The sequence below is a fragment of the Gavia stellata genome, chromosome 2 (genome assembly GCF_030936135.1).
Source record: "Gavia stellata isolate bGavSte3 chromosome 2, bGavSte3.hap2, whole genome shotgun sequence".
Taxonomy (NCBI): Eukaryota; Metazoa; Chordata; class Aves; order Gaviiformes; family Gaviidae; genus Gavia; species Gavia stellata.
The window spans coordinates 5,305,399-5,322,066 of record NC_082595.1 but is presented as its reverse complement, the minus strand read 5'-3'; the positions used below and the strand labels follow the sequence as shown (position 1 = coordinate 5,322,066).

Genomic DNA, 16,668 nt, shown 5'->3' with positions numbered 1-16,668 from the left:
AGTAAAAGAATTAAGATCAATTTGTTGGGCAGTAACATATTTAGTTCAAGTAGAAATCAATGACATTTCAGCCTAGTATATTAATGCAAATCACAGCTGAGAGCCATCTTATTACAACACTCAAATCTGGGGCAGGGGATATGTCTACACAGCCTTAAGACAAATCAAATTTTGCTTCAAATGCAGATGTGTCGTTCCTTTTTGAAGTCGCATAGCCTAATACCCGCATGCAAAAATTATTTATTTGAATTTAAGTAAAGGCGGAGACATTTATGACTTCTTTCAGTGTTTGATGGACCTGCAAGGTGGCATTTGAGTTCTTCCAGGAACCAAGATATTTATAGATTTGATGAGAATACTTTGGGCTTGGTTTCTTTTGCTTTCCGGTAAAAGGATTTCAGAGTGTTTTTCAAAATGCTATGAGTTGGAATGACCATTCTTAAAACTGAGCAGCAACAGGTACACCCACCTTACACGTTTTTACACCTCTCAGGAAGACTTTTCACTTGCAGAAGTCCCAGACATCATGAGGAAGATATTTGGGAATTGTGATGAGAATTCATTTGTTGAAAATTTGAAACTCAATTTCCAGGATTATTTTTTTTCTGCTCTTTCCTGCTTATTTACAGACTCGAGTTTAACAAGACTTTGCCTTGACCAGTACGAGTCAATGCAGTAGCTCAAATGGCTCTGAGCTCATCCATACCAATTGCTTCCTTGCTTTAGTTAGCTCAGGCAGTGTTGTTCAATAGATACAATTACATTTACCTACTGTAAATATAGATAATTTTAATTTTTTTTAAATTTTGTAAAGTAAATGTGAAACAATACATTAGTTACCTACCACTGAAAAATCTCCCAAACCCTCTTACATGCAGCTGTTGTATAAGAAATGTATTTGTATTACCTCAGCCTTACAGTTTGCTGAAAGCCAACGAAATCTCAGAATAATTCTTTGCTGGGGTTGTTTTGAACTTCAGATCTGGGGCTGCAACGCTCGGTAGTCCTGGAGCCTCGCACAGTCATTTAGCTGGTGGGTGCAGGAACGGGAGGGGTGGAATGAAGCTTTCTGACAGGTTATCATTTCTGTCCAAACTGTGGTCCAGAAGGGGAATGTGAATGTTAATCTTCCTGCAAAACTTTGCCATTAGCTTTACATCCTGGTGTTTTGCTTTCCTATTTTAGCTTGTCATTCATCACCCAGCTCCACTTCTCATTTTTGTTTATTTGAGAATGGTTTTACTGTTTCATTTCTTGGATCCCAACTGCTACTGCTTTTTTAAAAAAGTATGGATTGGCACAGGTATTATGTTCTCCATAATCCCAATTGTCTGGATCATTTTATCTGTCATTCTTCACATCAAAATGTCACTTGTCCTCCCACTCTCAACTCTTAAAAGCTATTAATTTGCCTCCCTCTTCGTTGGCCTTGTCCTTTTCTCATGTTTGAAACAACATGAACCAAAGGGGTTACTGGAGTCATAACTTCTAGCATACCTGTCTCTCTATAAGCTGTTTTAGCCTTAGTCGCTTAGTCTTATGAATAAGCTTTCTCCATGAACAGTCCTGTAGACACTGCTCCATCTCAGTAATACTGCAGTCTCCACGTGGATTTGACCTACTCCTAACAGTAGGCTGGAACTTAAGGGAGAAAAGCATAATATTGTTGACAGTGGCAGATTAATGATTTTTTTTCTTTTCATTTGGGATGGGAGATGCAAAAGGCTTTGTCCCCCCATTTACATTCTTCCCATGGCTCAGCTCAACTTTCTCCCCTTAACCCTTTTCACAAACCAGACTTGCTTCTTCACAGCCACTTCTTAACATCCTCACTAATGCTGCTGAAGCTTATGTTTCCTAAAAGCTACTTCTAGGAGGCAGAAAATATGATTAGGACAATTTTACTCTTATGTTTTCACTTCAGGGGCTGTAACCTGAGATTCCGTTAGATTTCTTCTCTTGGTACCTAATGGTTAGTGAGCAAAGGGATCCACGCCAGCACAAGAGGCGATGCGGCACGCTCAGAGCTCTCAGGTCAACAGTTTTCTAGCAAGAATACATTTAAGGGATGGCCAGAGCCCATTAGGTTTTATTGACAGAGCCATAAATGTATGTTTACATGATCATTGCCCATAATATGCCTATTTCTAACCAAAGTTCTCAGCTCCACATGAGAGCCTATTCAACCGACAGTTTGAATATGGTAAACTTATACATCATAGAGATTACTGATTAGCTAGATTTTACTGATTAGCGAGATTTATGCTTAAAATAGGGCTTCTTTTCTAGGATAAATATGTTGCAGTTTGTAGTGGCTAACAAGTCTTGGTCTGCCACCGCCAGCTTCGCTTCCTCTGCACCTGTCTTCTAAATAATAAATGGGAAAATGCAATTTGCAACAAATTTCATATGGGACATAAAAACGTAGACCAGATTAGGAGCTGCTAAGCAGCAATCCCATCAACTTGTCTGGAACATAAAGTCACAGAAATTCTAATTGCAGATTTCATTGTGGTACACAAACTGCTAAATGTGCCGTAATTGGGTGAAGTCATAACAAATTTATTAGCATGCAAACTTAGTCAACATATTTTGTTTGCGTTATGTTTTGTATAGTAAGGTAACGCATACTGTTTTCACAGTCTCTCCACATTCCCCTCTCTTACTCTAAATACTAATAACAGAGTGAAGAATAATGATAATAACAATAATGAATAATAATAATAGTTTATGTTTCCTCAGCTTCATGTCACAGAGGAGATAATAAAGCTTTTTCGTTTTGTAGAGAAGTTATGAAAAAGTTTAGTGGAAACCTATCCCCAAAAAAAGACCTGGGAAGATTTAGTGATTTTACGTGAAGAGTTATAAAACCGCAGGTGGACAAATTGCCATTCTGTGCATCAGGACTGCTGTTCCAGCCTTTCCTGAGCTCTGTATAGAGCTCTGATTTCTGCTGAGTTTCAGTGAGCATTTGTGCTACACAGCTTATTTGTTCCAGTTACACTGGGCTGGTATTTTATTTGTTAGCTATTATCTAGCCACTTCTGTAGCTATTGAAATGTTCCAAAACGCAGAGAGGTCCAAAGTCGGTCAAATGAAGTTAAATCATTGAGTTCAACGGCAGGGGAATCTAGACCAGGGAAAAAGTCTTACAGTTTTTAGCATATGCACAAACAGTTCTTTTTTTGCCAATTACAGTTAAATCCTTCTCAAACGTGGGACTTGACAAAGGTTTAAGTTAGAAATTAGGTTCAAAACCTCTCCTGAAGGCCCCAGCAGAAGGGGGATGGCTAGAGGTTTCGGCAGTCTTAAAGCCAGAATATATGGTATTCGCTGGTCTTGGAAGTTTTAGCAGAAGACAGCTTTCAAAGTGAAAAAATGGTCTTGTAGAAACAAGCTTTTTTCAGGTTCAAAGAAGTGTCTTTCTACCAACAGAAGTTCACACGTTGCAGCCGAAGAAAACACTTCACCATCTCTTGCTCAGCGTTTGTCTGGCAGCTCTTGGGTTCCACTTCTCAGGACAGTGTTTGATTGGTATCAGATCTTGTCCTGTACTTGTTCTGTAGGTAAATAGGATAAAAATAGTCAGGATATATCCCAACTGATAGCATTAGTTACCTGTCTTAGCTCTGATTCTTGATTCTGAGGGAGAAATGGGATCAGTTGTTTTCCTACATTATGAAGTAAGGACCAATAATAGGATAGATGCTTACGGACTGATCTTTGAGCATGTTTTGATTTTTCCTACATCTTGGTCAGGCTCATTGCGTTGCGGAAGACAGCTGGCGACGGTCAGAAATCTCCAAAGCATCAGTATAGGCGAGGGAGAGCAAACGAGCCACTACTTAAGATGACTCTTACAGTTCAGTCTCTGCTTTGGGGAAGGATTTGTCCTGTGGGCAGAACAGTATGGGGCTTTACATGCAAACTGCTTCCTGCATATGTACATCCCCTGCTGTGGGATAACATCTATTGGATAGATGGAGATGGCTAGGAACCATATGTTCTCAAATGCTTTGTGATGGTTTAGTTTTGGTCCGAATTCATACCCATTTTTCTAATGGGCAGAGCTGTGAAATACGGACTGCGAATGGTTTATGCTCGCTATTAGAAGTTTTGCTTGTCTTTTCTTGTCACAAATTATTGCACTGTATTCCTGGTGCATCGGGCAGCAAGATAACATTGCAGTAGGAGGTGAAGTGACTCCTATAATTTATACATCACTGCAAGTGCCCTATTTAATGCACTTCATGGAATTCGGTGTGCAAGGAGCTGAAACAAAGAAAAATAAAATTACAGTTAGTTCACAGGGCTACTGTGTTCATTATGGCTCGAGACATAAAGGGAATATTTGTGCCTCAGTCCAATTATCCTGTAGTTCTATATGTGTTTCCAGTACTAGAAAGATCGCTGGGTTGCTTTGAATCAGCCTTTTAAAATGCTTAGCTGAAATACATATAGACGTGTCTGTATGAGCTACTACAGGGTGAAAATTATGCTTTATTTACAAACTTTCCAAATGTTAGAACTTACCTTGTCTATACATAAAGGAACTGAGGGTATTCAGATACAGATTAATTTTCCTATAATTGAAGTTAAAATAGTTGTTAGGTTATTTAATGTTTTTTATAAATCATAAAGACCCCCAAAGCAACAGAAAGCAAATGTTGCATTTTTCTGAATTATTTTATTACAATCTGAACCATTTCTTTGCCAGTAGACTGAGCTCTTCATGTCCATCACTGTGAATTACAAATATGGCATTTCTCGTTTGAATTTGATCCAAAAGAATTTTTTTCTAAATTATTTAAGAAAAGGAGGTTAAAAATGATGATTGATCCATTGTACCAACACTCTTTGCCAGCCACGTCATTGAAACATGGGCATACCGAGTAGAATTGTAGCTGTCCAGCCAGTCCTAAGGATTTTCATACATTCCCAGTGTTGGGAGCAACTGAAAACAATAGCACGTGCCGAAAGGAAGGGTTTTCTTTCACTCTAACAAATCATTTTTCAATAGTTTAGAGAATCCTAACTGCTCAAATGCATTCTGTGTAATTTTGGTGGTAGTGGTGGTGTTCGCACTCTTATGCATCCTTTCTTTGTGTAACCTCAACTGGTACAGGGGATTTGTGACCAACATGAAATTATTTGCAAGTTTATTTTTTAAGCATACTTTAAGACAAAATGCAGGTAGCTAAACGTGCCTTCTGAATGTGAGCAATTAAGTAGATAGTCCTTGCCGAGCGTATGTAATTCAAAGAGAGGTTGAATACATCGCCTAGAGATGACGGCTTTCTAGCATGTATTAATTGCAGTCACAGTGATATGAACATATCAGAAGGCAGAATATGGATGGAAACGGGGGAGCTGGCTTTTTTTCCTGAGCATAGTGGTTTTCTATCAATGTAATATCAGCAGCTCACTATGCTCTAAGACTGGTAAGAAATATCGACATCAGGTTGCTATAAATCATACAAAGCTCTCTGTTAACTTGCACAAGACCTTTTCCACTGGTGCATAAATGATGAACGGATTTCCTTGTGTGTGAACTTTGAGGGTGCATTCATATTCCACTCACACTCTTGCTGAAGTTGGACGTTCTCACTTCTATAATATGTATAAGAATGGCAAACATCCATGATGTAAATACTGAGGTTATTATTTGTATGGCAGTACCTAAAGCTCTACCTCATGCTTCAGACGTATGCAGACAACACGAAAAGACAGTTCAGAGAAATTTATTAAGTAGCAATTACTAGTACTGCTGTTACACGTTCAGTGGTTTGGAGTTAAACATCTCCACAGCATAGACAAAACCAGATGGTAATGTTTCTAGTAGTTTGAAGAAATTTAATCATTTTATACAAAATAATTCAAGAAAAACGGGCATGGTACTCAATGCTCCTGAAGGGGTGGCCCACAAAAGAAGGCTCTGTTATTTTTCATTCTTTTAAAGATGTAAAACACCACCTGTGACTCAGTTCTGAAGGTATTTACAGGCAAAGCTGAAGCACGTGATCCTGCTGCGATACCAGGACTGGGATGTGAAGGCAGAGAAGCAAACCAGGCACTCCACATCACTCATTCACAAACACATGTGGACAATACGTGTCATCCCCACTGACTTTGGTGGAACTCCCTAAATTTTTCAGTGCTTGTCTGGATCACGGACAATAAAATGTCCATTAATATAATGTCCTTTTATTCAGGTGCAGAAGTGATATGTTAGTCAATCAGAGGCAAGTGTACAATCCCTGCACGAGATAACGTGAGTGAGAGGAAGCGAGTGGAGAGCAGGTTAGAGCTAAGGGTTGCAGTTCTGTAGGCAGGGTTGGTGGAGAGCAGAAGTCTACTCTCATTCAGCATACACTGAGGTGGAGGAATACGGTCTTGTTTCATTGTTGAGGCTATTTGGGGAAAATTACTTGTCTCACAGTCCATTTAATATTCATCCTCTCTCGTTTTCTCCTCTCTCCCTCCCCACAAGTGTACGTGTACGCTCTTGAGGGCTTATTGTCCTGACTTTCCCCAGAAAAAAATTGCAGGAAACACTGTTGCTAGCATATAAGCAATTGCTTGACCTATTCTTTTTGCTACTCCCAGATAAAGAACCTGCCTTACAGACCATGCCAGCATTAACCGGAGAGTGAGATATGTCCAGAATGACTCTAGGAAAAAAAGAAGAAATCAATCTAACAAAGCACAAAAATTACTGAATAAGGTATTAAATAGACCTTAAAGAATTAATTGACTGCTAATGTGTCAGACACACAAAAAAAAAAAGAAATTGGATCTATGACCGTGCTCTCTTAAACAAAGGAGTCGTGATTTGCAAGACTAGCATTCAAGATTTTCAATAATACAACTAATTAAGACCCAGTTTCTGTACATGAATCCCTAATATATGAAAAAAGATTCTGGGCAGTTCTAAATCTTTTGTGATTTTTTAGTTGTTAGCCACAGAAATAAAGATGTGTGTGCTCTGACAGTCTTTACTATGAGATGTTTCCACCATTTTCAAGAAAGGGGTAGATCTTTTTAATCTGGAATCAAAGAATCACTTGACCAAAGAACAGGGTGTAAAATATTCCCCCCCCCCAAAAAAAAAAAACCCTGTTTGTTTTTGAACTGTCATCATGAAGGATTTTTTATGTATATTTGAATAGATAAACTGTACTGTTCATTTAGATGCTAATAATCTTTCGTTCTTTATTTTTTAAAATACCAAGTCAGATCTTATCCGTTATGTGGCCCATGTTGATCATGCCAGTTGAAGTTTTCTGAACTCCGACAGGGCACAAACTCTATTTTGTCTTCTAAAGTATGGTCTTTCCACTTTGGGATAGAAGCACAATACACAAATAAAATGTAAGAAAACCATTACTGACCTGTTCTAACTTGCATCCTGAGAGAGGAATTTGGTTTTCAGGTTATTTTCTAAACAGTAGATTTACTGAAACCAGTTAAATAAAGCCAAATAAAGATTATGTGGACTCTCAAAATATTTTCCATGGGTGGATTTCACACACTGACATTGGCTGAAAAATGCAGAAGATAAGTAAATTAGTAATTGCAAAACTGAGGTTTCCAGAAATATTTTAGTAATTTGCTGACTTGAGTGAGACTTTTGTCTTGTTAAATAAGGAATTCTGGAAAGGCAGAGGATTTGCTTGCCCAAGGATGAAGTAAATAGCTCATTGAATCTGGAACAGGTCCCATTAATTTTCATGCTTAAAAATCCTAAGTTAAAGTGTATAATCCTAAAAATTGGTCCTTTGAATCAAGCTTACACGTAGAATCAAGACTGCACGTAGATTGTTGACATAAATAAATGAGTTGCTTGAAATTAGATGATGTGCTAATGGTGCCCTGATTAATGCAAGCCCGTTGTGTTCCTTGAGGTACACTTCATTCTGGTTTGATTTGCTTCATCTAGCGCATGTATTTTCTTGCATATTGTATTGTGGACACTAGCAATACTGAAACTACTTCTTGTCACTTTGTAATACATATGCATTGACTTTGCCTCTTTTTGGGGAAACCCCCTCTTCCTCAGGACTATTTATCATCCTTGGTTTTATGGGCATGGTAGTAGAAGCAAGACGAGATTTTGCAAAGTTATGAAAAGGTTTATAGCCAAAATACCGGCCTGAATTAACATCGTGTTGCTCAGCTTCTATGCCAAGGCTTTCTCTCACACCACATTGGAACAATGCGATGTTAAATCAGGTCCTTAAAATTCTATAGGAAATTTGCTTTACCTCAGCTACTGTTTGGAGGAAGGACTAGATGGAAAGATGGGAATCTGAGGCAGCCACCCCTAGCAAACAGGGAAAATACAGCTTTGCTAAAGAAGAGGGAAGCTGGCTGCACCGGATGCAGGACACAGGGCAGAGGCCCGTGCTTTGCCTCTCCGAGTTAAATGACGCAGAACACTGTCTATTCCAGCGCTCTTTTGCAGCTCAGTTTTTCCGCATTCAAACAGGGAAATTACAGGTGTGTAAGGAAACCATTGTGCTTCCAACTAACCATTTGCAATACCTGATAAATTCAATTAATACCGTGTTACAAAGTAGTTGGTGTACACCAGCTGCAGCTTATCAAATAATTACCATGTTAACAGACTGCTGGCAGCGAACAGGGTTGCTTACCCCGCTGCCAGACGAAGGAGATAAGGGCAAATGGTAAACTTTTTGCTGGTGTTTTCTAGTGATCAGTACAGCGTGAATTTTCGTTATCTTTTGCATACCTAGTAGTAGGACTAGGTAATTTTCAGGTAGGACTGCTAATTTTCAGCTGCTTGCTAACACCTAATTTAAACCTTTGTGGAGTCACAGGGGGTTTTTAGTGTGTGACTAGGCATTTGACAGCCTGCAAAGTGGCAGGTGAATGCTGACAAGTTTGAGAACTGGGTATTCTCTAAGGATATTGCTCATAAATGGAAGCAGGGAAAATTCAAAGCAAAAGTAGCCTGTAATGAGGATGCATGTACCTGAAATAGTCTAGCCGTAGGCTATCTCCTTCTAACTATATAAAGACCTGAATGAAACCTTGTTCTGCTGTGTTGACATGCTGTTCTGGCCCATAGGTTTCAAAACCAGCACTTCTCCTGAGGTTAAGAGGTGTGGTCTAGATTTGGGACTTTTGACAGTTTAAATGTAAGCTGGCTGAAACAGTGGATTCTGATGTAGATACAGCAACAGCACATGTTGTGAACGTACCCTTTAAAAAGTTACAGAAAAGGGATAAATGAAAGGGAAGATGAAAGCAGCAAGAACATGAGAATCATATTCCAAAATAAGACAAAGCTTTATAGAGATCTCAATCTTTTTCCTTGTGCTAACATCAGCGACACCAGTATTGCTTTACAGAGTATGATGAGAGAAGCAAAGAAAAACAAGGTGGTCTTACTCATTTTAATGATTTTATCATGAGAAAAAGAACGTTAATTACATCAAGTGTCGTTTATATCAATCCTGAAGTCCATTCATCTTTCTCTTCCCACCCCCAGAGAAGCATATAAGGTCTTGGCAGTAATACGATTTAGGCTGAACAAGTATAGCTGTATCTGCAAGTTGTATGCAAGCCTTTGTTTAGCGAGTGTAGCTTGGTATTTGTAGCGGTCGCGTTTCCAGTGTGTGTGCATGTATATTCTGGATGGCTTGAAAGCCTGGCCCCTTCTTTTCCCAGGCACATTATCAACTTTGTCAGTAATGGATCTGACTTGATGACAGTATTTAGAGTAAATTGAATGCAGTGTGCTTTCAGCTCCAACATTCAAGCCGTATATATCATGTTTGTGGCATAGACATTTATCTCTTCATGTAGTAGCTGCTTAGTGAAGGAAGACCGTCAGGGAATCACCCACAGTTGCAAAGATGAATGTGGGTGTCTGCACCTCCAGCTCATTTCATGAGGAAGAATCATTCCTTGCTCTGCAGGCCAAGCCATCAGATTCCTCACCCCCTACAACTATATTTTGGTGTTCCCTTGCAGAAAACTGGTTCCTAGATTAGGTGGTTTGGGTTTTTTTGCTTTTTTTAAATGAGATTGTAATGATACAAATAGCAAGCAATGAAACCTTGGTCCTGCACCGCTCAGTGGCAAAGCTTTTGCCAAGTTCAGTGGGGCCCAAATGTCACTGTCGCTAACACTATTAAGTTTTTGGTACAATGAAGCCAATCTCACAGTTAGCTGCCACCAAAAATTTATGTTTCCAGTGCCCTTGCCCTTTTCTTGCCGTAACGCTGGTGTTCATCTGAGTCTTCAGGGAGCTAGAGCTGCAGGCAACTAACTGAGCAAAAGATACTGGTTTAGATGCCTGAACTGGTTCCCCATGACTACAGCAGCTTAACTGTAGCTTGAAAACATGCTATCAGTAGTGCAGTAGTTGGTTTTGTCTTCCTTACATTATCTTATTTGCAAAAGCATTTAATTTTTTTGCCATTTAGGAATACTTCAATTGAAAATCTAGACCACCCATTGACTCTGCTGATCAGTCAAAGTTTCTCAAGCAAAGGAACAAATTACCAAAGATTTCCCAGAACACACACGGTTATGGGATAAATTACTCCATGTAGGAAAGAGAGAAGCAGAGGTGCAAAGGTGAATGACAAATGTAGAAGTGGGGAGAGGTAAGACTGACAGCTGAACTGGTAAAAGGAGAAAGGATCCATATTGGGAGAGGAGGAATACTAAAAGAGGAGCAATGCAACTGAAATTGTTAAAATATGCTAATAGAGTAAGAGCACAGGGATGAAGACTGCTAAAAACATTAAGTGATATATTGGTTTACATTTTCCATTTTGGCTAAAATTAAATTTAGTTTCGTGGAAGATGTTTTCACAAAGGCTTCTTATTAAACTGTGTGAAATATTCGCCTCAGCTCCGCAGAGCATATTAACTTATAAAACCCATTGATTTGGTATGCTTTATCAATTGGCACTGTGCTACCAACTAGCCTATCTCCCTTTAGACTTATGTTGACATTTAAAGAAGATTGAGACGACAATCCTCCCACCTCTCAACCACAGGGAAAAAAAATGTTATTTGCAAAACCTGCCATCCTAAGGAGTTGGTAGGATTTGTAAATGATTTGAAGTCAATATATGGCAAATCATTGCACTTAGAAATAAACACTATATTCTGTGCAGAAACAATGTTTAGCTTCTTAGCAAAACAACCTTTTTAGCTGTGGATGGTGTTTCGCTGCTAGACTATTTTTTGTGACTAGCTGAGTTAGTTAACGTCACTTTAGAGGTATTTTAATGCATTATATCTTTTCTTCAGAGAACCTTCGAGATTTCAATTTATAGGAAGTAAAGAACCTGAGTTTGCGTACCAAAGAGTAGAACAGATACCTTAATAATTTTCTCTGAAACACATTTGAAAGTAGGTTATTGTCTTGTTCCCTCAAGCTCTGTAAGCGTCTGACAGATTTCTTAGAACAAATGCAGTGGCGTGAGTTCGAGATGGCAAATGTACCTACTCTGCTCATAAGCACCACACCTCTCCACCACATCACAGTGTGTTGCGTGTGCAGGTCTCAGCTCCCGTTCTCTTTGAGTCATGATGCCATTATGATCAAGGAACGTAGAGCGTGTGTTCGGTAACGCGCATAGTTTTGTGGTACCTCTCTCACGTGGATTAGATCATGGCTTTGGATATAGACTGTTCCAAGTCTGATGAAAGTTTGTCACTGAGCTATAGCAGCCACATGTGGAACCACCTCATACTCCTCCCCGCCCACAACAGCTCACTCATTGATGGACATCCCCTAGGGAGCCAGTTCTTGCCTCCCCTCAAGAGCTACTTGAGGCTCAGTAGGAGGGGAGCAGGCTGAGGTACCCCTGTATTTAGACCAGGGCGGGTTTGAGCTCAGTCTCTTGCACAAGTTTACAGCAGATCCTCATCCTGGTTTTGCAGTTGGGCTGCATCTTTCCCCATCAGCAGAGGAAGCACTGAGATTTGTTTTTCAGACGTATTCGTTTTAATGAGACGTTGAAATTGCAGTGAGCTTAGAAACCAGTTCACCAGAATCCAACAACGCTACAGAAAGTCGACCACAAACAGGTCTACAATGATAGCACACAGAGTGAAAATTAGTATGTTTCCTGTAAATAATTGCCTTCATGCCTCATTGTAAATGCAGTAGTTAAACATTCTTGTCTCGTGAGTAATTTCCTATTCGCAGTTTGTGGGAAGGCATAAATGTAAAGAAAACAGGTTTGGGGTCCTTTTGTTGGGTTTTTTGTTTTGTTTTTAAGTCTGCTAATTTCAATTCACGAACACCATGGGAGCCTGCAATTCCAATTTTCTTTTCACAGTATTAATGAAAACTGGGCACTGAAAATAGTCAGATTTTTCCCTTCAAATTTTAAACCACTTAGAAATACAGTCAAGAATAATAACTTTCTAATCCATTATTACACAATGTAAAACTGTGCTCAATTGCTATTATTTCATGCAAAGTTTTTCATAAGTGGTAGAAGAGGCTTTTAAAAATCAGCGTCTTCTAAGCTGGTCTTTAAGGCAATCCAAAAAGGCTGGTTGTACGCTGTTCAGAGGGAGAGTTGTGCATCCGAGAAGTTCTTTTAAGAAAGGATCTTTGCGCCACAAGATGACTTTTATTTCCTCTCACTGTTACGGCATGGTCTGAGCATAATCACAGACTTTATGATTTTCTCTTGTTCCTAATGAAACCATCCTCAATTTATTATAGATTGTTTCAGGATTTTGTGGGGATGACTTTTTATTCTTAAAAATCGGGGTCGTTTTTATTACATTTAATCTTAACATTCACCTATAAGGTATTTAGCTTCTCGTTTACAATGAGAAACTTTATCTGGGATGAAGTTAGTGTCTTTTTGATGCTGCACACAGTAACAGAGACTGCAACCGAGTAGCAGACAAGGTTACCCATAGACATACTCCTGCTGCGCCAGTAGCCAATGACTCTGCCTGGTTCAGCCACCAAGATGCTGGGAAGAAAACTGCGTCATGTGTTTCTCAAAGAGTTGGGAAGCAAAGAGCAAGGTTTCCGTAACCTTGTAATCTTCACTTGCTCTCCATTGAGATCATCTGCTGTCCCTTGCAATAGTTCCTGTCTTGCAGGGGAAAAAAAATCCAGGTAAATTCCCCTTGGGTAGTCCAGTCTTAGTCAAATAAAGGTCCTACTTAAATAGAAGGCAGCTGTTTCAGGAGCGTTATGGATTTCAGAAGTGTAGGCTGGCCTTTTCCCAGTGGCCTTTTCCTCCCTGTCTCAGAATAGGACACTTGCCTTAGCATGTGCGCCATTAGCCATTCCTACCTAAAATGCTCACAGGGAAACCCATGTGCTTTGTAAAAGTTTCCTCTTATTTCCTCCTCCTTCATTTGTCTTGAGAGGGAGGCCCTGCTAGGTTAAAAGCGTATTTTAATGTAAACGGAAGAGAAATAGCAAGAAGTAATTTCCCTTGCTGAACTGCTCCTTTTACAGAAGTCCAAACAAATGTAACAACAGATGCTTTGAAAATGTTCTAAGTTTAAATAACATTAATGTAGTGGTTGAATATTCCTCAGACAGATGGGATAAATGAGATAATCGTGAAAACATTCTTAAAAATAAAAGGATGCCATCAGGTGAAAGGCAGGAGTTTAGGTAACGTTCAAAAATATTCCTTACATGTTTTTTTAGGTTGCAGTGTTAAAAGAATGTTTTCCTCTGAGCAAGCTGTTAAGTGTCATTTAGTAGACATTAATTCTAAAGTTAGTTGATGGCATTTGGCCCAAATGTCTGTATTCTGAAGAGAAAGAGCAGCTGTTATTCCATCAGGTATTGATAGAGTTTCTTCAGTTGCTTCTATTATTTCTCAGACAGAAATTAATTTCCTGAAATCATATACAGTAAGATAAGACTTTGTCTCGTTTTCATTCACTATGGAAATACTCAGGAGCCTTTATTCTGCAACAATGCATTGTCTCTTGTAAAACAATAAATGACACCCTATGTGTAAAAGAATTTCCATTTTCTACAGTAGTTACAATGGAGAAACAGGATCTAAACCAGTCACTGACTACTTTGAGGCACACCACATTTCTTAGCAGGGTGGCATCTACCCCTGAAATGAGAAAAAATCTTAGAGCCTTCTGAAGCGAAATTTCAAGATCTCTTGTGTAGTCATAGAAAATGCCGATCGTACCAACTCATAACAACTAAGAACTTTCAGAGGGGAAAAACAATAAAAAAAAGTTAAAATGCTATTTGACACGAATGGCAGTTTTCTTGAGTGTTACTGTGGTGCTTCTGTTCTTTCAGCCAAATGAAATGTCACCTTCTTTAAACCTATGTGGGATAACTGCCAGGAAGTGGTGTTTCAACAGTAAGAACACGAATCAGCAATAAATAAATGATGAGTAATACCAAGGTGGGGAGGGAACTTAGTTCTTTTGGGGGGTTGTGGGGTTTTTTTCTGTGTTTTATTATTCATAGGCCACTTGTGGATGTCTGTAGCTGGTGGTTGCTTTTACTTCTGGTTGTCCAAACTTGCTGCAATCTTTTGACCAGTGTTGATAGTTTGAGTGGCGTTACCTTTAACGTAGCATCCTTAAAATCATCATCTTCCTACCATGTCTTTCCAGTGCAAAAAAAAGTGACTATGGGGCATGGTGTGCTTTTGTGCACCTTGAGCGAGACACTTCTCTAATACGCTTCAACAAAATGCTAGTTGTAGGCGAGGCTTGATAAAGCTAACATTATGAATATATTGTAAAACTACTGTTTAATAGTACTTTTAGTTAACATTTATATTTTACTGACTGCATTTTTAGCCATGCATAATGATTTAAAATACGGTTTCTGTAAGCCAGCCTGGATGCTTAATGAGAGTGTTCTACACTGCTCAGTGGGAAACCCTGGTTCACTCATTCCTCTTTTCTGGCTCCTGAGCTGAGCCAAGGCTGGCAGTGCTGGAGGTACACAGCCTCTCAGGAGTTTGGAAATGCTGGTGTAATTAGAGGAATATTGCATCGACCCAGGTCACTTCATTTTTGTCCATGACACTAGCTAAGTTACAGAAGAAGATCCGTCTCAGCTGTTGCCACTTAAAGCGATTCTGTACAAAGATCTGTCTCTCCTCCTTCTGCAAAACGCAATAAAGAAAGGAGATAATGGGAGATGCATAAGCATTGTGTGTGCTGTGAGCATTTAAGCTAGAAATTCCTCCTGGAATTAGGCTTTCATTCCACATGGCTGTGCAAGGGGATAAAATGTGCCAGACAACACAATAGTTCCTATCAAGAAGACTTTAGAGTCTGAAGACACAGGTCAGTTCAGTTCATATCACAGCTGAAAAGACCGGAGTCTGGCCTGAGAGGTGGGTTCTTAGAAGGCTGAGCCCTCGCTCTGTGCGATTTGAGAGGTTTTTTCTGAGCGTAAAGCGTTGCTTGAAGGAATGTCTGGTATTGGCGTCAATGTCGAAAAGAGGGAATGGGAGAAGTTGAGTGAAAAAGTACTCTAAAGTGTAGCCATATTCAAGGAAGACTGTGAATTAGAAAAGAGAAGGTAGGGCTGGATAGCTCTCTAAAAGTAATGAAAGTAAATAAGATATATATATATAAATTTTGATTTTTTTCCCCCATTCTCTTTGGTAGTCTGTCTTATCATCACTGTCTTCTCAGTAAGTACGATAGTGTTACTTTTTGTTCTTTACAGAAAACGAGAAAGAGAGAGGGAGGGAGTGGGAGAGAGAGATCTTTTCCTCCCAGATATTTGTGTTCTGGCATTTAAATTGCAGCACGGCTGTTATTCCAGATTATTTAGGCATACTTTGCTTAATAACAGCATTTGGAGAAATTATACATTTGAAGGCTAAAATGAGATTTTTCCTTGCTGTCCTTTTCCTTGTTTAAAAGCCTGTTTACTTCTGCTGACAGACCTGAAAATGGAATGGGCTGCAAACCTAAATGTTTTCGGAGGGGTAGAGCAGGGTACCTTGATAGGCAGTCCTGACCTAGTGAGTGCAATTAGAAAGACGCATGTTTGTAGCAGGTAGATATGACTAAGTCCTCGATGTGCAACCTCAATAATAACCTCTCCCTTATTTCGTTATCTACCTACAGCAAATCCTACCAGGGCAGGAGGAGGAAGGGAGTACCCTGGCTCATCCGAGGTGATTCGTGAATCCAGCAGCACCACAGGCATGGTGGTTGGGATCGTGGCAGCAGCGGCGCTGTGTATCCTCATTCTCCTGTATGCTATGTACAAGTACAGGAATCGAGATGAAGGATCGTATCACGTAGATGAGAGTCGAAACTACATCAGTAACTCAGCACAATCCAATGGGGCTGTGATCAAGGAGAAACAGCCCAACAGCGCTAAAAGTTCCAACAAAAACAAGAAAAATAAGGATAAGGAGTACTATGTCTGATCGCAACATCTAAAAGAACGCTTGTATAGAAATAGTCTTCATTTTATCTGAGACATAATACAAACTTATTTACTTTACTTTTTATGAAGCACATTCAAAAACAAACAAACAAAAAAGACAGGGAATGCAATCAGAAAGGAAAGACTGTTTTTAAAAACAAGCATTTCATGCTCTTGTTTTTCAGAAACAGGAGCTGATAAATTCCCTAACATCCACAGTGTTTTCATTTACTCTGCCTGTCTTTATGTTGCTGGAACAT

General features: G+C 39.4%; 1 protein-coding gene across 25 annotated transcripts in view; it reads left to right on the top strand.

The window, feature by feature from the left end:
* Positions 1-16,409, top strand: part of NRXN1 (neurexin 1) — a 740,438-nt gene extending 724,029 nt beyond the window's left edge. For all 25 annotated transcript variants that reach the window (XM_059835686.1, XM_059835685.1, XM_059835683.1 and 22 more), the window contains one exon: positions 16,102-16,409. In XM_059835686.1, coding sequence (XP_059691669.1) covers positions 16,102-16,409 — 308 coding nt within the window. The remainder of the gene's footprint in view (positions 1-16,101) is intronic.
* Positions 16,410-16,668: the final 259 nt, after the last annotated feature.